Genomic DNA, 26,565 nt, shown 5'->3' with positions numbered 1-26,565 from the left:
TTTCCCACCTTACAAGCATTCTATACTAATATCCACTAAAACAGGCTCCTAGTCTCTTTCAGCTCAATTTTCAAAGTACTCTGTAGGTGGAAAAAAACCCGGTAAACTAACAATTCTTTTTTTCACAGTGTAAAGATTTAAACACTATGAGGGAAGGGTTACCATGTGCCTTTACGAATTTTAAGTTACTCTACACTCAACTACTGGAATATCCAGAAACACCTGGAGCTGTCAGAATCACATATTTTTACGCTATCCCAGGCTTGGCTTCCTCATTTTACAAAAGACTTAATGAACAATCTTGCTTAAATTGCACCTAACCTTTCCTTGGCTAAATCGACTCCCCTCTAAAACACTCCACTTTAAAATTACAAAGGGAATCAAGGCAAGGAATGTTCTTGTTTTAATAGGGGAATATTTCTCTTAAATACTGAAGCATGTTCTCCCCTGAAAAAAAGCAATCCTATTCCCTCTAGCCTCATTTTTTCTAGAGAAAATGCTTCCCACAGTGGCCTCTGGGACCCAGGAGTTGTTATTCTGATGTGCCATCAGGCCACAGCAGCTTTCCAGCCTAATCCAGGATTTTAGAAAAGATGCACAGCATCATTCTTTGTCAGGGCTGTAGCACCACCTACACAACCTGCCCTGAACATCTCCCTGCTTCTCCCAGGGACTGGAAAAAAGATGTATTTATTTCATTGATGCATGAAGAGGGAAAAATTCCAATTCACTTCTCCCTGAGCCCAACATAAAAGCACCTGCTACTAAATCACACACAAATAATGCCAAATAAGCCAAGCAGCTCTGTGGAATGAGAAGGTGACATTTTAAACAGCTGCTTTTCTAAGTGGAGTAAATAACTCAATACTTTACGTTAAGCACCTCCAGTGCCCCAAAGGGACCTTTATTTATAAAATATTGTATACAAGTCACCAGAGGGTTCCTGCTGCAGTCCTGTATTCCACTGAGGAAATGCGGGTGTGATTCCAGAACAGAAAGTGATATCTCCAAGGCACTGTGTATGTTTATATTTATCTTTCCCATTTACATTCTCTACAATTTTAGCTCAGAAGCACCTAGAGAGTACACTGAATTTCAAAAGAAAATCAGTTGGTTTTGATTAAGAGGCATTTCTATTGTGTACAAAGCACACAATACCCCGGCAAGGACTCCTCCACAGCCACAGCTTTATTACGCAAGGGACATACAAGAGAAGCACTCACCGAAGACTGCATCTTCTGCAGCTCCTTCAGAACAAATTCCACCTTCTTCTGGGTGGTGAGAGAAGCCAATAAAGCACCATTGGACCTGCAGGACAGTTTGGCATGATCGTAGTTCTCCTTAGCATTGGTGATCTTCAGGCAGGAGTTGCCAACCAAATGCCAGTTTGTTCCACAGATATTTTCTGGGGGACAAGGCGGGAAAAGAAAGTAAACCCAGAGATGCAGGTGACCTTCCCAACAATCAAGGCAGTGAAAGAACAATGAAAAAACATGAGCCCAGGTGGGCAAGAGGCCAGTGGCCCCTGGGCTGTCCCAGCACTGGAGTGGCAGCAGGGCCAGGGCAGTGCCCGTCCCTGTGCTGGCACTGCTGGGGCACCTCCAGTGCTGGGGGCAGCTCTGGGCCAAGAGAGCCCTGGAGGGGCTGGAGCTGTCCGGGGAGGGGAACAGAGCTGGGAAAGGGCTGGAGAATTCCTGAGGGAGCTGGAAAGGGGCTCAGGCTGGAGCAAAGGAGGCTCAGGGGGGACCTTGTGGCTCTGCACAAGTCCCTGACAGGAAGGGGCAGCCAGGGGGAGTCAGGCTCCTCTCTCAGGGAAGAGGGGCAAATGCCCTCAGGTTGGGCCAGGGAAGGTTTAGGTTGCGTAATAAGGAAAATTTCTTCATGGAGAGGGTTGTCAGGCATTGGAAGGGGCTGCCCAGGTGAGTGGTGGAGTCCCCACCCCTGGCAGTGCTCAGAAAACAAGCAGACACGGCCCCTAGTGCTGTGGCTTAGTGGGCATGGTGAGGTTGGGACAAAGGTTGAACTTGATGATGATGATCTCGGAGGTATTTTGCAGACTTAATGATTCTATTCCCTTCCACTAAGAACACCTACAGCCCCATCCCAAACCAGTATGACATAGAGGTGTGCTCAGAAATGTTGATGCATAATAATACTGGAGGAGAAGAAAATCCATTTAAGGGAGCTGAAGTCCAACATCGACATTTAGTTACCTGCAGTATGTAATCAAAGCACTTATTACAACACTGAATAGTAAAACTGTTGAAGGAGAAAGAGGAAAAGAAACCAAACTTGTATTTTGTTGATGTCTTAAAGCCACTTATTCACCCACAGTTGTCAGGGGACCTTTTGGCAGGAGAGGGTCGTTGGGCTAATCCTCTCCACAGCACAAACTTCCAGGATTAATCCCTGCTTCATTCCCTGCTTCATCTTGAGCACAACCCCACTACTGGAGAACTCCTTACACTTTGGATTAATTATTTCCCTTACAGAAAAAACCCTGATGGGCATTTCCAGTGTGAATTCAGACTTAGCAGATGGAAAAGCTCTCAAGTGTCAATTTTTCATACGAGCTTTTTACACGTATGATCAAGTCATCACCCTTTCTACATCAAATAAAACAGACCAAGCTCTTTGTCTATCTCACTAAAAGATGTTTTTCTCACTCTCATTGCTCTTCTTCAAAGTCTCCTCAATTTTTAGCTGTTGCAAACTAGCAAACACCAGACCTGGACATGTCCAGACCTACCGGTTTCTTGGGGAAGGCTTTCCATGTCCATTAAAATATCCTGGGCTTTCTTTTCTCCTCTTTCTCTACACTTTATTACCTACAAATGTTAATCACTGGAGATCGTGTATTTCTCTCCCAGTCATTGGGATAAAAAAAAAATAATTACTGCAAGGGAATTAATAACCAACTCTTGTGAGCTCTACTGGAAACACTCTAATAGGAGAATTTTCCTTAAACACTTCAGGTGTTACTTGCCTCATTTGTCCACTATGTGCCATTATGCTTTTGCACAATTTTAGTTCCTAAATTAAATAGCATGCATTATTAAACCTAATATCTTGCAGAAGCCTATTATCAACAGCTTTTATCAAATGAAAAGGGAGAGATGAAATACAGCCTAATAATTATATGAGTGATCATAGTCCTCTTCAGACAACTGGGACTGAAAAATATTCCAGCAGACTTGCTGTATTTACTACAAATTAAGTTTCATACCAAAGCTGGAATGATTAAACAACATTATTTGCTCCATCTTAACACTAAAAATTACAGATTTGGAGGTAAAACCAACAAAAATTTAAAGAACACCCTGCAACAACTTTTGGACTGGGTGAATTTGGGTTATGCCACCAGTACCTACCTGGCAAAGCGATGCACTCCTGATTCCTAGGTTCCCACTGACAGTTTTGATCCATGGCACAGCTTTTACAACTCGTCTTTTTGTTACAGTAATAGGCAGGATTATCCTTGGGACAATTGTCATAGAGAGTAACAGGAACCTAAAAGAAATAGCACAGGTGAGGCTTTTTCCGATATCCACCCCATGTGGGTTTATAACAGCCATAATCACAACACTTCAGCTCTACAGAGAAATTTAGATATCCAAAAGCCATGGAACTGGGCTGGTTATCAAAGATATTCCCCCAAAACACCACCTGACATTTTCTGTACTAAAGCTTTTACAAGAGGGTTATTTTGTTTTTCCTAGGGAAAACCCTATTGATACCAAACCCAAAATGTGATTAATGAATAATCATACCATGGTGAAACCTCCACCTCTTCTCCTGCCCACAGCCATCCTCCTAAGTTCATTGGAAAATACCATGCAAAACCCTTGGATCAAATTGAAAGAATCCAAGCATGTAGCACTTCTGAGCTAGACATGCACTGGGAATAACAAAACAGGGATCATAACACTGACAGATGAAAACATTTGTGAACATTTGCTGTTCCAAGGGGTAAATTCAAACTAAGGAAGTGTTAAGAGCCATTACCTGTTCCTCTGTGCAGTTGTTGTGTGCTGGGATACACTGGTCAGAACACCACTGACAGCTGTTTGTGTTGGCTGTGCAGCTGTAGCAGTCTGTAATCTGATCACATTTTTCATTGTCTACAACTATTAAAGAAAAAAACCTGCATGACCAAAAACAGGCATTTCCTGACAGAGCTCTAAGAACTTGATTATTTACAGCAAAAGATACAACCAAATAGCAGTGCCTGTAGATTTTCTGTTAGCAGCTAAAATCAGGTACTTTCATGTGTTTGAACTGATAGAAAATTACTTTTATTTACAGCAGCAGTCATTTTTAGTGCCCAAGGAGCCCTAAAACACACCACCAGAAAATAATGCACCAAGACATGGAAGCACATGAACTAAGACACGCTAATGCCCGGGGAAATGATGCCAGAGGATATTCCATCAGGACAGTGGCCATCTCCCACCACAGGCCCATCTTCCTGCAAACCAGGCCTTCAAGTGGAGCATTTCCCTGTGAAGCCTGAACTTTTCTTTCATCTTTCCAATTATTTATTGCCTGTGTTTTGTGAAAATTTATGGTGCATTGAGAGCCCAGCAAGGCAATGTCCCCTTACATCAGTTTCTATTAAATAATTAAAGGCTGCACATCTGTTACAGAATCAAGGGTTGTGTAATCAATTCAGAGCAATGAATGTATCAGGATAAAGCTGTTTAAAATTATTCTATGGAGAAATACAGGAATCAGACCTTAAAACATTCATTCATTTTGCCTGCCCCTATAAATAGAATCATAGAACCCCAGAATGGCTTGGGTTGGAAGGGACCTTAAAGATCATCGGGCTCCAACCCCCTACCAAAAAGATACCGTAACTTTTCCTAAAGCAGTATTCCTGCTGTCTCTTTTGAAGAGTACAGGAAAACTCCACCAGATCCGGATGCCCTTCCTCACCCCGTGGTGTTCACCAGCAAATTCTTGGCTCTCACAAGGTCAATTCTTGGAGCAAACATTTACAGAATGATGGTCCAGGCCTGGTTCCTGGCTGGTGATGCTTGTTTGGGATAGAAAAGTAAGTCCAAGAAGCAGGGTAGGAAGAAGATCTCATGAACAAGCAGCTTCAGGAGCAGGAGATAGAAACTTCTCCACATCTCCATGACATTTGGTCAGAGGAAGGGCTCCCAGGACATGTGGAAGCACAACCACAGCCCCCCATCTAAAACCTGACATTGTAATGGCATACAATTAACACGTGACAGAATTTGGAAAAAGACCCTGCACACCCTTCAGAAAAAGCAATAGAAAGAACGTGACACATACCTGGCTTGGGAGGACAGTCTTCAAAGACCTTTTGCTGCTGCTCCACTGTTGCATTTTCCCAGGGGATGCAGCGAGGAGGGCTGGGAGCCCACACACATCTGACGCCAGGACCTGCCTGCAGGCAGGATGTCGCGTTGTCAAAAGCCTCACATCTCTCAGGTGTGAACTTCAGGATGTCACTCAGGAGGAGGCTGTTGAAGCCTCCAAATACATACATGGTGCTGGACAACATGGAAGTAAAGAGAGAAAATCTCGCAGCTGTTTTCATGGACAGAGCACTGCTCCAGGTAAATGGGATTTAAGGTCTGAGGGAAGTGTTTTATTACATGCCAGCATATATAAATCCAAATAAATAGCTCTTGGTTAAGGGAAGCACTAAAGAAAAGGTCAGTCAAATTTCACTGTTTCAGAGAAGCCAGAGAGACTCAACACAGAGTCAGAGCTATTCAAGGTCATCAGCCAATGTTCCCCTTCAGCCAAAACTTTGGGAGCACCTGATCAACATGATTATACATAAAATGCTGCAAAAATGTGGGATCCTCCTATAATCTGCAGTGGCAAGACATGAAGGAAGGCTAAAAATTGGGGAGACGGTATCATAGCATTAAACCAGAGTTCAGAAACCACGACAAAACAATTTGGTGCTGTCACTGTCTCTACTCTTCTGTCAGAAAACCACACTTTGCATGGCTGGTAACAACTGCACAGAATCATTGTGTCAACTAAAAAAACCCAAACAACCCCCAAAACAAATAATATTTTGTAGGGGGAGAGGTGTGGGATTTTAAACCACAGTATCACAATTGCACCAGGTAAAACGTCAAATTTTAGTAGTTACACAAAAATGTCACCCAGAAATTCTCTGTGCATCTGTGTTTGCCAATGCACCCTTAAAAATACCGTGAAGAAGGCTCAAGACAACTGAAAAGAGAAGTTTTGATTGATTAATAAGTATTTTTAATATGATTTTCATTCTATTTTAGGACTCCTGTGATAGGAATTTCTCAAACTTGGTTCCACTGATTCAGTAACAGCTGATTCTGTAACAGCTGTTCATCTAGAAGCAGGGATACAGTGTGTAAGGCTTAACAGCCAAAATCTCACCTAAGATTTCACCCAAATACTGGACATCACGTGCCTAGGGAAGAGCAGCCACATAGGATAAGGTGTGTCAAGTGAAACATGGACAAATTTAAAAAGTATGAGGGAAATTCAGATTTGAAAATCAATGTCAGTGCAGCTAAGAAATTAATGTGAAATACATTGAAATGCACAATTGTGACATAAATAAAAAATAGAAATATATATAAAAATAATGAAAAAAATCAAACTATTGGAAAAACTAAGTGAGCTGAGACAGTTTAGCCCAGTGAGGAAGGGCTGATGGGAACAGGTGAATACTGAAGACATGCAAGAGTGAAGATCTGAAAACTTTCCGAGATTCACAGAATGACAGAACGGTTTGGGTGGGAAGGAACCTTAAATCCCATCTCATTCCACCCCGTGCCATTGGCAGGGACACCTCCCACTAGACCAGGTTGCTCCCAACCCCATCCAACCTGGCTTTGGACACTTCCAGGGATGGGGCAGCCAAAAGCTCCCTGGACAAGGAGGAGCCCCCTCGTCCAGAGTTCCTGATCTCCATGTGCCCATGTACAGAGATATGGAACATCTCTGCCCTTACCTGTTGTACAGCACAGCAGAGTGCCCAAATCTGTTCACATCATGGTGGAGACCCGGGCGAGGAAGGACAGACCACCGATCACAAGCTACGAGTGAAAAAAACTCATTTCAGAAATGTTTCTCTGGATAACGAATGAGACAACTTACACAGCATGCTTCTTCCTGGAAGATCCCAAACTACCTGTGATCTTTCAGTAAAGAGATTGAGGGGCTGGAGCACATCCAGGGAAGGGAACGGAGCTGGGAAGGGGCTGGAGAGTTCCTGAGGGAGCTGGAAAGGGGCTCAGGCTGGAGCAAAGGAGGCTCAGGGGGGACCTTGTGGCTCTGCACAAGTCCCTGACAGGAGGGGGCAGCCGGGGGGGTCGGGCTCTGCTCGCAGGGAACAGGACAAGAAGTAGTTGCTTTTCCTCCTTTACTAGTAGAATTTTCACCATGTAACAAGTTCTGGTTTGATCTGTTTATACATGAATTATTTGCAGTTTTGCCCCAAACCAGTATCACTGAGAACAGAGGCTTATCTTTTTTTTTTTACTTTTTCCATTGCCATTATGTTCCTAGAGGGCAGATATCCATGCTTTTAAAAATATTTTTCACTCATCACAGCTTAAGGATTTGCGGCTGTTTTTTCTCTTTTAGTACAATGTTAGATTATTCCATCTTTTTCTATTAGCATAACATTTATAAGTTCTGCTTCATTTTTTACTTGGCTTCTCAGGTAATTTTTTCCTTTGGGCAGCATGGGAGAAAAAACAAACAAAGAAACATCTAACCCGATGAGCAAAGGAACAAAAGTAGGAAAAGTCAGTCCAATTCATAACACTTAAATTTCATAAAGGGAAGGGATCACCTTGGGGGCCAATATCCCAGAGGCACTTGGATGCAATTTATGCAATTAAGACAGAAAAGTCAATCTTCTGTAAAGATCTACAGAGCCCTCAAATACTCCTAAGATTCTTTAATACAAGATAAAACCATTGTTGCATGGACTGACCCTCCGGAAAAAATAAGCCCACAAACCAAACTAGCCCATGGATAAACTGAAAGGACAAAGATAAACAAAGTTTTAATTTTTTACTCAATTTAATTGGAAAATTGTTGGATAAAACAACAGATGAGGAGCAATTTTGTTCAAGAGTGCCGATAAAGAAAAGAGAGAACACACAGATTTAGTACTTTGATAAACTGTTATGTTGAAATTTATTTTTATATGTCATTTGCTCCATTTTCAAAGAATTTAACCTAGCCCAGCATCACTCCTGAGCCAAGCATGACAGTTCCAGTTTTTAATAGGAGACTTCAGAAAAATTGGACAGCAATTTGCAATTTTTCACCCATCAGGTTGTGTGTTATGTGAGGCCAAGAAACATGTTTTTCTAGATTAATAGAAGGCCTGGAATACTTTGCTTTCTAAGCTTCTTTCCCATCTTTAACCAGAGATCAAGTATTGGAAAAACTGAGTAATTCTCAGACTATGAAGAATCTTCTCCTTCCTAACTTAACCTAAAGCTTACAATGCCAGGATTTATTAAATGTACTGTTCAAACATAACATATCAGCTACGAAAATGGAAAAAAATGGAAAACATCCAGCTTCTCCCTATGTCATAAAATCAGAATTTTGATGGTGTAAATACAAGAGTTTTAGTTTCTCTTCTGTGGGAAGAAAAGATCATCATAAAAGTAGCACCTTTACATTAAGCAGGAGGTAGAAGATTACATCAGGCATTTTTCCACCCAAAGCTGCTGCAGAGCAGGAAACTTTTTGACAAAGGCCAGACAGACCAATTTTGGGGATAGGAAGAGCTAAATGGCCATTTCAGTGTGCAGAAAACAGGGAAAATACTGCGAAACAGCTCTGCCCAAGTGCTCACCAACCCAAATGTCAACAATCGAAAGGCTTGTCCTGAGAATCAACAAGAATAGCACATGCACACAGCTGGATTGTCATCCTGAAACCTTCCCAAACTAGGCAGTACCTGGACAATTTGGACTGAATATGCCCCAACCTGGTCAAGCAGAGAATAAATGATAAGAAGCATTCAAGAACTTTTATTGCTCACCATCTCAGTGCAAGCTGTTGGCATTGCCCCACACAGATAAAAGATTTTTTTGTCCTCACAATACTCAGTGCATGTGCTCTGACTACTTGGAAATTTGAGGAGGGAAAACCAGAAAAATTTGATGATGTAAATAAAATTAGTTACTACCAAAATAAGTTTTAATGGCAAAGGTTAAGGAGAAGACCTGGGTTTGAAGCATTTGTTTCAGACTGGGTTTAATTCCACTTCTCTCCAGTCTTCCAACCATCACTATGATCATTAATCAGCCATGATCACTAATCAACGAGATGTAAAAAATGAGCAAACCAGCCAGACAGCATACTATAAAAGTAGGAAATAAAGACAATTATTAAGCCTCTCCACTGAAGGCCTCCAGTATCAACCGACCTTGCTTGGTTTTCTCCTGGGTAACTTGTGCCTTGGGAACATCAAGGGATAGATAACAGGGGGGGCTATATGGGCTTATTCCCATGGAGACCAACATGAGCACGACCAGGGTAATTGATTACTGCAGAGATCATGCATGAAGAACCACTGAAAAGGTATTTCTGCTGTGACACAAATGATGAGCCTCCGCCCTAATTTATTCCTAGTCACATGGGATAAGGAAAATCATGCACAATGGGCACGATTCTGTTCCCGCAGTGAAGAGAACAGAAGTAGTGGTCTTATTTCTGAAAAAAAAGCTGCTCTTTTCAGGCTGAGAGTCTCTTCTCTAAGGAATGAGGGGACTCAAGAACACCTCTCACCCATCATGTGAAGTAAAATCAATGTAAGCTCCCCATGTCAGTGAGCTTCTGGTAAGAATGGGGGATGTTGACTACACCACTCATGCCATGTAACGTGAACCTGCCTGTTACCTAAAGTGAATCAAAATGAACATCATTATTGGGATATTTTGTCAAATTAATGCAATTTGTGTTTTACACCTAACAGAGAGTTCAGTAGGTCAGGGCAGATAGCAGAATGCAGAAAGAAAAATCTATCACCATTGCTACCAAAGTTTAAAAAATCAAACTGTTCATGACTGCCACAGAATGACAAAATACTCTGGGCTGGATGGCACCTTAAAGACAATCTCATTTCAGCTCTGTGCCATGGCCAGGAACACCTTCCACTAGACCAGGCTGCTCCAAGCCCCATCCAATCTGGTCGAATATCCCATTTTAATTCTTCAATTAAAAAATAAATCAAAATAAAGCCAGTTATGAGCACACAAAAATTCCAAAGGGATGTGACTGGAAATCACAGGAGGCAGAATGGAATGACTGCTGTAACAGAGAGCAAAATGGCACAAGGATACCAAACCCTGATGATCCAAGTATTCACTTGCACTTTCCTCTCACAAACCAGGAGTGGGATCTCAGTGGACAGTCACTTGGACATTTCAGATTTACATGATTATTTCAGGGAACCCACATTTGGGGCATTCTGAGAGCGAAAGGCAAATGTCAGAGTACAGAATGGGGTTTTTCCCCAGTGTGAATTATTTGTGTGTGTATGTAACTTCTTTTAGGTAATTTCATCTCTTCTTTCCTTGTTCTTCTTAAACTCATAGTCACTGGAATCCAAATCCACAAATAAATGCTGCCCTCTCCTGGCTATTGAAACTCAGCAAATCCAACCTAAAATTTGGCTTTGTTATTGAATAAAGAAGATAAAACAAGAGTGTGCACTGTACAAGGTAAGTTTCAGCAGGGTCTAGTGTTTGTAACTGTCCTAAGAACCTGAATTTTTGATCCATCATAGATTAAAACACACTCAAAACATCAGGAGAGATTTACGGCTGAGACAGCAGGACAGGAAACAGCCTCAAGTTGTGCCAGGGAAGATGCAGATTAGATATTAGGAAATGTTTTTTGATGCAAAGGGTTGCAAATCACCGGAACAAGCTGCCTAGGGCAGTGATGGAGTCACCATCTCTGGAAGTGTTCAAAAAAGGTGTGGATGTGGCACTTGAGGACATGGTTTAGTGGTGAAAATTATAGCAGTGCTGGGTTGCCAGTTGGACTTGGTGATCTTAAAGGTTTTTTCCAACCTTAATGATTCTATGATTTTATGATTCTGTAACAATACACAGTTTAAAACCTCATTTTTAATGCCCAAGGTTGTGTATAAACTGTTGACGAAGGAACTGCTGTTGTCTGGAACTGGAAATCACTCACCTCATTTGCTTGGAATTCTGTAGCAAGCTAATGAGCCTCTCCTGATTGCACATCCCTGTGCCCAGCACCATTAGGGATGAAATACCCAGCATGTAAACCAGTCATTCTGAAGGCAAACTGAAGACAGCTCTGTTGGAATAGCCAAGTATTTGAGGGTTTGTTATTATTTCTGCTAGAACTTACCGATATCATATGCCATAAAATCTGAAGAAAAGCACTTGGCTCCATGGCTCATGGAGGTGTCATTGTGAGTGTTTCCTCCAAACACCAGCATGGTCCCACTCACTATCACAGCTGTGTGCAAGTACCGGAAAAATCGGCTGTCTTTCAGAATAGTCCTTCAGAAATAAAAATATATGTATTAATGAGACTGGTAAGTACCTGGCAAAGACAAAACACTCCATAAATCCAAGCTGAAGAACATTTTGAGGGTGCAGGGAGGAGGGTAATAGTATCTAACTACTTTTCCTAATGAGGTGCTTAACAATTACATTCCACACTATTCAATTCCTCCTGTAATTTCATTCTCATCTTTCCATTTGCTTTGCCAATTTATAGGAGAAATACATCCATGAGAGCCTCTTTCCAAAGCTACAGATCTTCAAATCATCAATTCTTTCCCTAGGGATTCTCAAGTTTTCACACTAACTTGGCTTTTGAGCAAAGTCAGCCTGGGAAGACTCCAATATTTTATAGTAACTCTGCTTTTACAGGAACCCAAATAATTCTTTCACACTGGGCAGCATCTGTTGCTTAGAAGTAAAAATTCTATTTTAAGGAAATCTATACAGCTCCTGAAAATGGAGCCCTGCAGCTTGTGAGCCCTGCACAACACGCTGGCTCATCGGTGACTAAATCATGGGAAGCACTAATCAAACTCAGCACTGACCTCAACTTCAATCAGTAGGATTGATGACACTGAACACAAAGGGTCATCTTTTGGAGGATTTTCCTACTTTTCTGAGAGGATTTGTGTTGAAGGAGGGGATTCTACCCCTGAGCCCCCTCAGGTGAGAGCCCACCTGCAGAGCTGCCCCAGCCCTGAGGCCAAGAGCAGAAGGACGTGGAGCTGCTGGAGAGAGCCCAGAGGAGGCCCCGGAGCTGCTCCAGGGCTGGAGCCCCTCTGCTCTGGATCAGGCTGGGAGAGCTGGGAATGTTCCCCTGGAGAAGGGAAGGAGCCAGGGAGAGCTGCGAGCCCCTTGCAGGGCCTAAAGGGGCTCCAGGAGAGCTGCAGAGGGACTGGGGCCAAGGCATGGAGGGACAGGAGCCAGGGAATGGCTTCCCACTGGGAAAGAGGGCAGGGATGGATGGGAGATTGGGAAGGAATTGTTCCCTGGAAGGGTGGGGAGGCCCTGGCACAGGGTACCCAGAGCAGCTGTGGCTGCCCCTGGATCCCTGGCACAGTCCAAGGCCAGGCTGGATGGGACTTGAAGCACCTGGTCTAGTGGACAGGGTCCCTGCCCATGGCAGGGGCTGGAACAGGTTGAGCTTTAACATCCCTTCCACTAAGGACACCGAGTTGAGAGTGTGCTTGACACGCCTGAGGGACAGGATTCGATTCAGAGGGACCCGGAGGAGCTCAAGAAGTGGGCCCAAGGGAAGCTCATGGGATTTAACAAGGAAGAGAGGGCCTAAATCCCTGAAGAATAAAACAAAGAGTCAGTGACACAAAAAAAGGGCAGAGATAGAGATGAATAGGCAGTCCTACACTCTCTACTTGTTCAACAGGGCTTGCCAGACTGATGAAATAAATGTGACAAAAGAAAATTGGTGCTGCAGGAGTTTGGAAGAACATTGTCACATTTGTTAAGTTTCTGCCTACTCAGCCAGATTTGCCCACTCCATGGCTGAAGTGGAAGACCAAATTAACCTGGAGAGGAAGTGGGGTTATTTCTGTGTGTACAACTGAGCGGGAAGGAGGGGGGTTGGAAATTAGTCACTCATTACCTTACTCATCAGTACAGACTCACAAACAGATGTTGCAGAAACACAAACTATTTTAACACTCAATAAGAGATATAGTGACTCAAATTTACATGCGTTAACCCAAAAGACAGTCTCCTCTTTGTTAGGAGCCTTTAGAAGCAGCGTTAAGAAAAACACACAATTAAGGAAAATGTATTTCACCTCTGTTGCTCCAAGCTGTGAAATGCGAACATAGCTTTTTAAAAAAACTCACCTTTGGGCAGAAACAAATCACAGAAGATTTCAGCTTAAGAAATGAACATTTCAAGCAGTTACAGAGCCAGAAGAAAATGGGGTTATAATAGAAATTCTTTTACAGTCTTAACTGCAGAATGGATTATCACTCGCTTGACTGCAGTAACTGCACTCATATGCACAGGCTGTACAGTTAGCAAGAAAAAAACATCAAATATTTTTCTTTCATGCTTGAATCAAACAATATATTAAAATGGATTTCTTGGCTCGTTCACAGCCTTGATTATATTGATTATATGATTGTCTATTCATAAAGAGACATAAAAACAAGAGATCCAAGAGCACAGCATCTATCCTGAATTCAGGTAGACATAAACCACTGTACCCTTATCAAATACCCATCCTCTTGTTCACTACAAACAAAACTGATAGGGTAGTAAACAGGAAAAAGACAGAAGAAGAACCACTTACCACATACGGGAATCAACTTCATATTTGTACAAATCATCTGCCAGCCTGTACTTGTTGGCACTGAATGCTTTGTAACCTCCATGGATATAGATCGATCTTGTATTTGGATCATAAACACTGCTGTGACCATATCCTCCTTGCACCAAAGCTCCACTAGTCTGTAAGATACTCCAGGTATTTGTCACTAAAAAATATGAGTGACAAAACATGGTTAATTTCTGTCCATTAAAAACTCATCAACATGGTGAAATAAATTGGGATTCCCCTGACTCAGATCTAGACACTGTCTCCATCACTTCATATCCAAAAATATTCTTCAAGAAGTTTGTTGTCAAGAAGTGTTGCTAGCTATTTTTAATAAAGAAATAGCTCTTCCACAGTCATTTATTATATTTTGCAGACAAGCTAAGTAAATGGGAAATAAAAGTAGACAAACAATAGATTGCATTTCAATGACATGAAAATGCCAGCACTGTGACTTGATTTGGAATGGGGCTCAAGAGCACTTTTACTTTTTATATGTATGTAAATATATAAATATAAAGCCAGACAACACTGAAGCCAAGTCTGACTGTGAAGAACACTGCCGTTAAAAACTAATATGTGATTCATGATCCTATATCTCACTCACTAAAATAACATTGGTCTGAAGCACTTTAGACATATTATCATGGCAACAGAAATAAAAATACCACATTATACACCAAATCTCTGTAGGAAGTGCTGAATGAAACCCTAAACAAGGTTCCCAACTCCAGGCCAGAGCAGGCACACAATAGGCAAAGGAATTTAACAGTCTGCAAGATCACACATGGCACAAACAAATCACTGCCCTACCCGCCCTGGTTCTCTCTGCATTTCTCCTGGAGGAAGAAATCTCGCTCACATGGACACCAGAGAATCAGGCTCCAGTAGGTCCTCTGGATGAGCATGACTGGAGGACAAAGATAACAGGTCCAAAGTGCAGACAGGGCCACTATTTCTGAGAATAACCAGCACATTCCTGTTGTGAACTTGGTCCATGGAGCCCAGAATGTGCCTCCATTTCTGAGTTAGGCAGGAGTTCGGTTTACCTGGAAAGCTTCCTGTGCTTCTCCCCTGATGATACTAGAAATCTCTGGATCCTAAAATCAGGGCCTGGACTATTCCAGGATATGGGGGTCAGATCTATCAGGGATATGGGAATCCAGAAATTCAGCATCTCTTTCCCTAAGCATCTGCTGCTGGGGACATGAGTATCAGGTATTAAGCAGATATTTGGTCTGAATTGTTACAGCCATTATTATAATTCCAGAATTAAAAAATAACTACAGAAGTGGGGGGTTTTTTTCAGAGGGAGAGAGGAAAATTAATCTCAATTGCCCCCCAGTTGTCCTGCTTAGTCTCTCAATTACAGCTTTATGTCTTTGGGACCTAACACTGTGTATTAAAGCTGGAGTCACGTGGCTGCCTGCTCACTGGGTTATACAAATACATTAGGTTCAACTTCTTGTAAATACAAACAGGAGGAGGACAACACATTTGCCTGTGTTTTGCTATCTGAACATGAGTAATTTAAATAACTTTCAAACCAACTCTTACACTTCAAGTGACTGGCAGAGGGCCCCACTCACACTCACCCAGGTTGTACTCCTGGACATTGCTGATGTACCCATAGAGCGGGCAGTGCCCAAAGAGGACGAGCATGACGGTGCTGTTGTCCTGCAGAGTGACGATGTGAGCCGAGTGTCCAACCACGGCGTACTGCTCCTTGGCCTTCGGAGTCACCGGGGCCCAGCTCTGGTTGGAAATGTGGAACACCCACAGCTGGCTGCTCACGTTCCCCGTTGCATCTATCTTACCACCATACATGTAGATATTATCCTGAAAGAAGTCAGACAAAATAAAGCCAAGGAGTTTAGCATTTAGGAAACAGCTACTTGGTAAGGAATGAAGCTACTGGTCTGAAGCTACTTAATAAAGTCCCCTGGAGAGGGGCTGTGGACAAGGGCCTGGAGTGACAGGACACAGGGAATGGCTTCACACTGGCAGAGGACCAGGTTAGATGGGATATTGGAAAGAAATTCTTCCCTGTGAGGGTAATGAGGCCCTGGCACAGGGTGCCCAGAGCAGCTGTGGCTGCCCCATCCCTGGAGGGTTCAAGGCCAGGTTGGACAGGGCTTGGAGCATCCTGGGATAATGGAAGGTGTCCCTGCCCATGGCAGGTGGTTGGGACTAGATGAGCTTTAAGGTGCCTTCCAACCCAAACCATTTTGTGATTCCATGATGAATTTCCATCCTTTGAGGTTCTTCAAGTGCTCTGTCTGTGAATGGCAGTGTGTGGCATTTTTTGAGTACTTATAATTAAGTTTTGTACAGGTCTGCACTGTTTGAGCTAAATAACATTCCAAAACTCAAAGGTCAATAATGGCTCAGCTCATTTCCTTTCCAAAGACTTTCCCATCCTGCTCTCACATGGCCTTCACTCACAGCAAGGCACACAGGTGAGAAAGGAGATAAAAACAGTCAAATCTGCTTGCTGTGTCAGATGCTGGAACATTAGATTCACAAGTTTACTTGCAGAGCAAGAAACAAAAATCCCTAATTCCCCAGCTCTGCTTTGGTGTCTTGGACAACAGAGCTCATAAAAATATTTATGTGATCTACATAAAAGGCAGCTGGAGAACCAGCTGAACTCCAGCAAACTCAGCCTCAGGCATGTCTTGTCAGCACAGACAGCAAGAAGGAAATTATGGACTCACTGACCTCAGTCCTCCTTAAAATCTCTGGAAAAAGGGCAAAGAAGGAACACACAGGCAGAAGCACTACAGACTTCCTAGGACACCCATCCAAGGATTCCCTAGAGCACAAGTATACAGCCTGGCCTAAGCGTGGACAAGCCGCTGAATGAGGAACACTTCTCCCAAAGCAAGACTGATCTGTGATAAGGGGCGGGAAGCAGGAGAGAAGAAGGGGATACAGCTGGGAAGTGAGTCTGGAACACTGAACTTACCTTGTGTAATGCCAACGAATGACCATATCTCATCTCTACCGTGTTCACAGAGTTGTTCAGTGGAAGCCACTCTTCAGAAATAAGATCATACCTGTGTAACAAAAACGGAATTATTTTCCAAGGAATAGGCATTAAAGCTGAGAATATGATTGCTTGTCCTTTCTAAGATTTGGGGAAAATTATCTACCAACTTAATATATTAGATATAATTATTTACTAAAATAATAAATCCTGCCATGATTTCAGCATGCACAAAGCTCACACAGACTACTTATGGGTTAAAAAAATCCAGTTGAGCCTGCTCTATTACTCAACATCCACATATTGATTTCCTTTGCCCTCTTTTCTTTTCCATACAAACCCAAGAGCTAATGCATTGCCTATTAAGCTGTGATAACCTACACCACCTCTCCCTCAAAACAGTATGAAAACTTTGCACTAAACTTAGGTAATTTCCAAATACTTAATCAAAAAAAATCTGCCAGTGCTTAAAAAGCACTTTTTAATTATGTCTTTGCCATTCATGCTTGAAATAACATAAGCCCTCTGCCCTGAAAATGGCTTGTGGCTTTTTATCTAAAATAATGCACTATATTTGCCATGCTTAGAGCCTTGTGAGATAAAATAATCTCTGAGAAAGCATTCAACAAAGCCATAGGGTATCCTATTAAAAAACGAGGTGTGACTTTGGAGGAGTAAATTGTGGGTGCATCTAGCAAGTGTTCTACATTTAAATGTGCGTTTTCAGCTCCTCTTCCCCTATAAGAACCGTTACCTCCGGACGTGAGTGCAGAATACACAGCTCTCACTTAGGTTCATCCAAGTGAGGTATGCGAGTATCCCTGGAAAAAAATCCAGCTTTTGTCTGGATCTGCCCAAATACAATACAAAAGCTGCATTTTTTTAGTGGAGTATTTCCATGAAGCGCACAATTATTACTTGATATTTTAGTCACTGTTAAATTTCCTCTAACAATTGCATAAATGTCCTCATCCTGATGCCACTCCCTGTTTGGTATCCCATCCACTATGGATAACTATCCAGAGTAATCAGTATGCATTAATTAAGGAGCCCAGAACTCTGAAGTCACACAGACATGACACAGGGAAGGGCTAAAAACACTGAAGCAAAACTACCCTCTTTGAATATGAGGCCAGATATAATTTAGGAGCTGGCCCAGAAATACACAGGGAATAGTTAAATGCTGTCAGACACAGATGAATCAAAAATTCACTGAACATCAGGAACCTTATGCTTTTCTTTTCCCAAATTAGCACCCCTTAGCAAGATTTTCCCCCATCTCAAACATGAGCCTTAGTTTTTATTACAGTTGTTTTCCCTTGGAGATGAAGCATAGACCAAAGCAAAGTTAGCTCTCAAATCTAAGTTCCTCTCTTTAGTTTTTATTATCTGGGTGTATACTCACGCTAAAACCTTCTGAGAGTCAGAATGATTGAAGACATAGCCTCCAACAATCCACATTTTATTGTCATGGATGACGGTTTTGTGGGATGCTCTAGGAAGTTTTGGAAGAGAGTACTCCTCCCGGGTCCAAAACGATTGGTTTGCAGGAAGAGGAATTGAACAGCCAGGACCTGGGAAAAGAAGGTTTAAAAACTCTTTTTTTCCAAAGCCTTTATTCCAGCTGGAGGTCTATCTCCTACCATTGCTGTAGCTGGTTGCATTTAATATGACACTAACTCTTACACGTCAGTAGGTCTTTAAAAAGGAAAAATGTATGTTCAGCCCAAATCATTGCCAAGTTGGGCATGGCTGATCAGATCAGCTGGACATGAGAACAAGGCATTTTACATGTTCAAACAGGTCAGCTATGACAACCAGGTTCAAATTTCCTTTAGATGCATGGGAATGAGGTTTGAAGTGATGCCTGCATACCACGGGTTGGTTCCGCTTTGGATGGTGACGAAGTTGCTCTTAAAAGCAATTGTAAGAAAACACAGACTCACAGACTGGGTTGGGTTGGAAGGATTCCCTTCCAACCCCTGCCATGGGCAGGGACACCTTCCACTAGACCAGGGTGCTCCAAGTCCCATCCAACCTGGCCTTGGACACTTCCAGGGATGGGGCAGCCACAGCTGCTCTGGGCTCTGTGCCAGGGCCTCCCCTCCCCTCACTTTAAAAAATTTCTTCCTTATGTCTAATTTAAAACAACCCAGTTTCAATTTAAAGTCATTCCCCTTTGTCCTGGCACTCTGGGCCCTTGTCCCCAGTCCCTCTGCAGCTCTCCTGGAGCCCCTTTAGGCCCTGCAAGGGGCTCGCAGCTCTCCCTGGAGCCTTCCCTTCTTCAGGTGAACATCCCCAGCTCTCCCAGCCTGCCTCCAGAGCTGAGGGGCTCCAGCCCTTGGAGCCTCTCTGTGACCTCCTCTCCAGCATATCCATCCTTCCAAATGAAATGTGATCTTTCAAATTTAAAAAGCAGATACTCTGTTCCTAGTCAAAATGCTAATACTTGTCATGCAGAACATTCCCACGTACTCCCAATTAAAATTCCAGTTCCACACATAGAAAAGGCATCCCCGAAGTTCTCTATCCCCACCAGGACACTCACCTTGCCAGCCTGCAGAGCACACACACGCTTTAGAGTCGTTGAAGTTGCACTGGCCTCTCTCAGGGGCCCCGCAATCCTCGGTGCAGTAGGGGATGTCACAAGCTTCTCCCTTCCAGTATGCGGCACACTCACACTGCAGAGCGCTGGTGCTGCTGTTGAGCTTGCACTCCCCTCGGCCAGAGCAGTTATTGGGACACATATTGAAACTGGGGACAGAGCAGTTTGTCAGGAAGGAAGCAGATCCCCAAGACTTATTAACAAAGGCAAGAGTGACGCTGAACAAAGTTAATACAAATCATTACAAACCAAGAGACTGTCATCTGGTAGCTGGTGTGATGGATCTGAAGAGATGTGTATTCTATTCCTACAGAACTGCTTCATTTCACAAGTTAAACTCTCAGCTCCTCTGAGAAAATTATCAATGATTTTTAGCCATTTGTAAGGCAAATTACTTGCCTTAAAACACCCAACAGTAAGGGAGGAATTTAATCAAAGTATAAGGCTGCTGTGGTGTCTGTGAAATTTATCCTTAAACTGCTCACAATCAGGTGCTATTCTGGGATCTGCTTACCAAGAGAACACAGTGGAGATGAAACCTAAGCCAAAGACATGCCTGCTTTGAATAATTTCTGATTTTATAATATGTGCAATGTAGCTGAGGCAAAACCAGATACATCCTTGGTAAAGGTCCAAATTTTGAGATCCTATTAATTTCCAGACTCCGGTTTTTGCTGGCGTACCAACCAGTATAATTCACAGATGGGGATTACTACCCATTATTCTCACTGTCACTGGCTCCAAGACATAATTTCACAAGTGTTTGTTGAGGACCTACACCCAGTAGTAACTATGAAGACAGTTAAAAGAAACAAATGTACCATTTAATCTAATTGCTGAAAAAAATGTAACAAGGAAACCTAAGAACCAGAACACAAAACAGCACTTGAAAATTGTTTGAAATTATGAAGAAAGTGAAGAATTAAAAGAATATTGTTCTTGGATAGAATATTTTATTGCAATGGTGCAAACCCAACAGCTGGCAGTAGATGGAGTCCTGGTTTACGCAATCAGCCAGACTTGGAGCATGCTGCTGCTTTAGCTCCTCTGATTCAAGTAACTTTGCAAAGGCTCCTCATCTTCTTCTGGAGCTTTCAGGGGGTTCTGGATGCCCCCTATTTTTCAAAGAATTCACTATTATGTGCATTATTAAGCACATATTTATGTTCTTACTAAGGATGAAAGCACCGAGACTTGATACTCAAAAACTAAGCTCCTCATTTTAAGAGAAACTCAATTTTTGCAAAAAGTCAGTTGTGACTGTTTTTCCAGCTGTTTTTTCTGAAAGAGGTGAGACCTTCTGCAGGTTACTCCCAAGTTAAATCTCCCAGTGTGGCACAAACATAACTTGCACCTGCAGGAGCAAAAGATTTCAAAGCTCATGATCCCTAGAGAAGCAAAAGCTTCCATCTCTGTGAGTATGTCGATACATTTACTTCAAGATAAAACCTTTCTAAAACTAGGGAGCACACCAGAATTACTTTTAAAAAGCTCATCAATGAGGACTAAATACATGTCAGTGAACAGAAAGCACCCATCTATTCAGAATATGAAAGAAAGAATATAAAACCATTCCAGAATAAAAAGAAACCGGATTAAGGGGTTCAATCCAGGGATTGAATAAGAAAGAGCATCCCAAGGATGAGGATCCTCAAGAGCAGGTACAGCCCAGTGTCTCAAGTGAAATGTGTGGCTGATGGAAAAGTGTGTTTGTGCAGAAGTATCTCTGCACAAAGAGCACAGACATGCACAAAATACATCAATTCTTCTTGATTAGATACACTGATCTAATAACATAAAACAAGTAATACGATGTCTCTTGGAGCAAACATTTGTCCACACTGACAAGTTGTAACATTGAGCACATGCCACTTATTAGCTGTTGCAAGGGTATAATAAAGATAAAAATCAAATTTCAGGTGTCTGCTCATAATTACACACTTCAATGGCAATTGTTTATTTCAAGACAAAAGTGAGAAAAGAAGAAATCTCCTTTTGCTCAACTTGCAGCATCACTGTGGAGTGGAGCCACTTACTTATAGGTGATGTTAAACCCTGTGAGATTATAGGCAGCATCACTGAAGAAATGTAGAAGAGCATATCCAGAAGTAGCTACAACTTCGGGTACTGTTTCATTGCTGTCTTTCTCAGGAACAATAAGACCACTGGAAAAGTAAAAGAACAGTATTAGAAGAGAAATAAAAGGGAGCAAAGCAACAAGAGTAAATGCACCAGTACTAATAAAATAATTGAAACTCAACATACTTCCATTATTTGAAGTATAATGAATTTGTGGAATCATAAATAAATATCTATCGAAAGTATTTAACCTGAGAAAATCTGAAGCTATCTAGAATGTTAGTGATCCTTATCAAGAACCTTTCCCTCCCTTGTTACTCAGCAATGAATTAAGCAGGTCCGATTCATAAAACAAGGTGGCATGTTTGGAAACAGAAATTAATGTGTCCCAAAAGAATAAAATCTGTATTACAAAGTCAAACTAAAGGTCTGCTGAGCCCAGATTTCCTCCTGACTGTGGGCTACAAAAATGATTGGGAAAGGTTGCGACAAATCAATCAAGTACAGAGCATTTTGTTGATGCGTAATCCAGCTTCCAGACATCCAGTTCAGATGCTTAGACCTGGAGAATGCACCCAAGTCAGCACAGTTAAATAAACCATTCATCCATGCTTCTATCCAATTCCTTTCTTAATAATTTATATGCTTTTCACCTGAAAAAAATCTGCAGCAGTAAGGTTAACAATTTAAGTCCACAACAACAGAGAAAGGATTATTCTACTCATTTTTGACTTGCTGCCTCTCGGGTTCCTTTTCTATGAGAAATAAGAGCAGTCAGTCATAGAATCACAGACTGGTTTGCATTAGAAGCTTAAACCAGAGACTTAAAGCTCATCTTATTTCACCCACTGCCATGGGCAGGGAAACCTTCCACTAGACCAGGGTGTTCCAAGTCCCATCTAACCTGGCCTTGAACATTTCCAGGGATCCAGGGACAGCCATACCTGCTCTGGGCACCCTGTGCCAGGGCCTCCCCACCCTCCCAGCCAGCAATTCCTTCCCAACATCCCATCCATCCCTGCCCTTTCCCACTGGGAAGCCATTCCCTGCCTCCTGGCCCTCCAGGCCTTGGCCCCAGTCCCTCTGCAGCTCTCCTGGAGCCCCTTTAGGCCCTGCAAGGGGCTCGCAGCTCTCCCTGGCTCCTTCCCTTCTCCAGGGCAACATTCCCAGCTCTCCCAGCCTGATTCAGAGCAGAGGGGCTCCAGGCCTGGAGCAGCTCCGGGGCCTCCTCTGGGCTCTCTGCAGCAGCTCCACGTCCTTCTGCTCTTGGCCCCAGGGCTGGGGCAGCTCTGCAGGTGGGCTCTCACCTGAGGGGGCTCAGGGGCAGAATCCCCCTCCCCTGCTGCCCACTCTGGGATCAGCCAAGGGCACGGGGGGCATTCTCGGCCCCAGCTCACAAGGCCAGGGCACATCCAGTCTCTTACCCACCAGCACCCCCAAGTCCTTCTCCCCATGGCTGCTCTCAATCCCTCCATCCCCCAGTCTCTTCTGGTACTCGAGACTGCTCCAATCTGATACCGGACCTTGCACTTGACCTTGTTGAACCCCATGAGGTTCCTACCTCAGGAGGTGCTGCTCCTTGGGCCTGTCCAGGTCCCTCTGGATGCAATCTCACCCCTCAGGCACGTCAACTGCACCACATCTTCCTGTCATCTCTTCTTTTATAAGCTCCACCTGACTCATCACATCCACATTTGTTGTCTTTTCTATCCTAGAAGTCTGGCACACTCCCAACTCCCACCTCATTCTTTGCTTCACACTTCTGGACGCCTTGGATGTTTCTCTCACCCTTCCAGGTTCTCTGAGATCCTACAGCCTTTTCATTTTCCAGGAGTGGCAGAGAGAAGCAAAGATGGTGGGCAAGACTATCTACAGTATTCCAGACTGGACACACTACAGATTTATACAATGGTTTGTCAAAATAATTGTAGTAAACTGACAAGGAGACTCAATGAGCTTTGAAAAAAGTAACTACTACCTATTTACCTATTGCACTAAATACTTTGTATCTAAAAGGGAATGTTTATTCTTCATTTAACAGAAGCCTGACAATTAAAAAAATGAAAAAGTTAATTCCTCTCTCATACAACAGGCATCAAAGCTGGCACAAATTCAAAGTCTATTGAATTTATGTTTTTAAAAGCCTTTATCCATGCACAGCACATTGCCTACCACCCTCTATTCACAGTCAGCTGCTATTTTCCTGTACAGATCCATCTTTCCTCAGCCTCACTTCCATTTTCAAAGGCAAAGTTGAAGCTTTGTGACAAGTAGAGACTTCAAGTCGCAGAGTGGAGTGTTTCAGGCAGGGAACCAGAGGCAGCTCCAGCCGCTTTCCTGGGAAAACAGCTGAGCCTTGTCCCGTGCCCTGCAACTCCTGAGTATCCAAGGCCACCATCAACTAAAAAGCAATGATGAAAAGAATTTCTCCCCCGAAAAGAACTTACTTTTCCTCTTTCCACATCTATTTAGAATAGAAATGCCGTTGAAAACAGTTTCCTAGGACAGAGTAAATGAGTTTATCCACTCAAGGAAATCACTCCCATCTATCCACAGCATCCATTAATACCACCTGGAAAGCATTTTTTGGTGACCTGAATTTTTCTGTCCCCACAGTACAATACAATGGTGTGCTCCAAGAATAGAACAGACACCCAGCGATCCTTTTTGCTACAGATTTTGGGGTATTTGCACCAAAACCAGCAGATGAATGAGCAACCTACAATGGGATCACACTGCAAACTGCACAACAGCCCTTCCTGCACAACAAGTCTTACAGTGGACATTTTACTAACACGCCATAAAATCACTGGAACCTGATCCCACATTTTGGCTAAACACCTCCAGCACATCTGCAGATATGCAGTTCAATAAATATTTCCTTATGAGAAAGCCGGATTTCCCCCCGCTGCTCATTTGCTTCTCAAGGATATGGGATTAAAAGGCAAAATTAATTCTATTTTCCTCTCTCTGGAAGAGGTGCCTTGTTTCATTCTCAACATTTGAGACTTCCGAAGTTTATCTCTCCCAGAAGACCATCTCCCATAAAACCAAAGAACAAAAAGCCTAACAAACTTTTGTTTGGTTCATAAGATTCCTTTGTAATGGAAACTGTAGGACACTATACCGCCACCACGGGAAAACAGACATTTGAAAATAATTTGGGTAAGGAAAACTGCAGGTCAGGGACAAGAAAAAAATGTCTTTGTTCTGGTTTCTTCTTCAGCACTTATCACTGATATTACAGGGCAAAATAGATGGAAGGCAAGACAAAAATTCCCTTCAATAATCTTTCCAATGAAAGGACTATCACAGAAATCACAAATCTCAAATCTCAAATCTGGGATTTGTTTGACAAGAATGCTGCCAGCATCATATGGAATAAACAGACGCACAAACAGAATTTACATCTGCCATGAAGAAGAATCCAATACGCAGAATCAGAATGATAAAGGATTACGCAAAACTTCCTTTAAATTATGATCCAGAATCTCTGAGCAACTCTGGCCACGATTAGCATGTTTCACAACACTCTGCTTTTATTTCCTTTCATAAGGTTTCAAAACATTTTGCAACCATCTCTACTCCAAAGCAAATAAACACTCCTACTCAGCTCAGCTGCCCAGTGACACCCAGAGAAAGGCAAACCTCTGCTTTGCACTGAAAGAACATCTATTTTCTGTAAGATGGATTTGTGAAGTCAGTGGCAGAAAATAAAACAGTATCACAGAATCAACGAAACACAGAATGGCCTGGGTTGGAAGAAACTTTAAAGATCATCTTGCTCCAGCCCCGTGCCGTGGGCACAGACACCTCCCACTGTCCCAGGCTGCTCCAAGCCCCAGTGTCCAACCTGGCCTTGGACACTGCCAGGGATCCAGGGGCAGCCACAGCTGCTCTGGGCACCCTGTGCCAGGGCCTGCCCACCCTCACAGGGAACAATTCCTTCCCAATATCCCATCTAGGCCTACTCTCTGTCAGTAGGAAGCCATTCCTCCTTGTACTGTCACTCCATGCTCTTGTCCAAAGTCTCTCTCCAACTCAATATGGAGGCTCACTTCAAGTACTGAAGTCCACAATTATGTCCCGGAGACCCAACTTCTCCATTGCCCTGCACACACTGCCCTGTTCTTTGCCCTAGACCGTTGAAAAACCAGAATAATATAAAACAAAGGGCACCTCCTCTATTACTTTTCCTGGATTTGCTATGTGAGTATCACAGTACTGGTATATTCCTCATTTCCTCCTGAGACACAACCTGTTAGAGATCAGAAGTATGAGACATTTTACTGGGCAGAAAACAAGCAAAATTGGGAGTCACAAAAGGAAAGAGAGAAAACACAGAGCAGAGGTCACGGAGGAGTAAAAGGATAAAGATGATACTGAAAAATAAGCTTTGCAATCCATCAAAATCCAATTATCCTAATTTTTAAATACTTTGATCTATCTGGACACACATGTACACAAAATGGCAAGATTTCTGTTACTAAAAACCAGTCCATGCATCTCATCTATACTCAGAACTACAAGAGTAAAACTAAACAAACTAAAAACAGAAATTACAGAAGACTAAAAATAAAACAATAGGAAAAAAAAATTTAAAAGGAGGGAGGAGAATACAAGGAGACATCTCAAATTTATTGTCTGAAATGAAGCAAGATGACTCCCAAACATGGACTTTTAAGGAAACAAAGTCATTGCAACAAGACTTACTAAAAAAACAGACGATAGATTCATTATAGAGCTGGCAGCACCTCAAAGTACAATCTTTCTTGAAACCTTCTTCCCTTTTTGCATTATACACAGACCCAGCTGCTGCAGCACCACCACAGGGAAGCCTGTCCACCTGCAGAACCCTCCAGATCAGGGGCTTTGCCCAAAAAACCTCCTCAGTTCTTACATGACTGTTGTTAGCACAGAATCATGGAACAGTTTAAGTTGGAAGAGACCTTAAGGATCATCTCATTCCAACTCCTGCCACGGGCAGGGACAGCTCCCACTGTCCCAGGCTGCTCCAAACCTCAAA

The 26,565-nt window shown here is 42.8% G+C and overlaps 1 protein-coding gene across 3 annotated transcripts in view; it reads right to left on the bottom strand.

Moving 5' to 3' along the window:
- ATRN (attractin) overlaps positions 1 to 26,565 on the bottom strand; it is a 154,573-nt gene that overhangs the window by 80,743 nt on the left and 47,265 nt on the right. For all 3 annotated transcript variants that reach the window (XM_032110584.1, XM_032110582.1, XM_032110583.1), the window contains 12 exons: positions 21,497 to 21,625; positions 19,404 to 19,609; positions 18,261 to 18,429; positions 16,835 to 16,925; positions 15,462 to 15,705; positions 13,843 to 14,026; positions 11,395 to 11,549; positions 6,989 to 7,073; positions 5,305 to 5,525; positions 4,006 to 4,127; positions 3,372 to 3,510; positions 1,224 to 1,405 (listed from right to left, as the gene is read on the bottom strand). In XM_032110584.1, coding sequence (XP_031966475.1) covers positions 1,224 to 1,405; positions 3,372 to 3,510; positions 4,006 to 4,127; positions 5,305 to 5,525; positions 6,989 to 7,073; positions 11,395 to 11,549; positions 13,843 to 14,026; positions 15,462 to 15,705; positions 16,835 to 16,925; positions 18,261 to 18,429; positions 19,404 to 19,609; positions 21,497 to 21,625 — 1,927 coding nt within the window. The remainder of the gene's footprint in view (positions 1 to 1,223; positions 1,406 to 3,371; positions 3,511 to 4,005; positions 4,128 to 5,304; positions 5,526 to 6,988; positions 7,074 to 11,394; positions 11,550 to 13,842; positions 14,027 to 15,461; positions 15,706 to 16,834; positions 16,926 to 18,260; positions 18,430 to 19,403; positions 19,610 to 21,496; positions 21,626 to 26,565) is intronic.

The sequence above is a fragment of the Corvus moneduloides genome, chromosome 5 (genome assembly GCF_009650955.1).
Source record: "Corvus moneduloides isolate bCorMon1 chromosome 5, bCorMon1.pri, whole genome shotgun sequence".
Lineage (NCBI taxonomy): Eukaryota > Metazoa > Chordata > Aves > Passeriformes > Corvidae > Corvus > Corvus moneduloides.
This window is presented reverse-complemented; position numbering and strand designations above follow the sequence as displayed.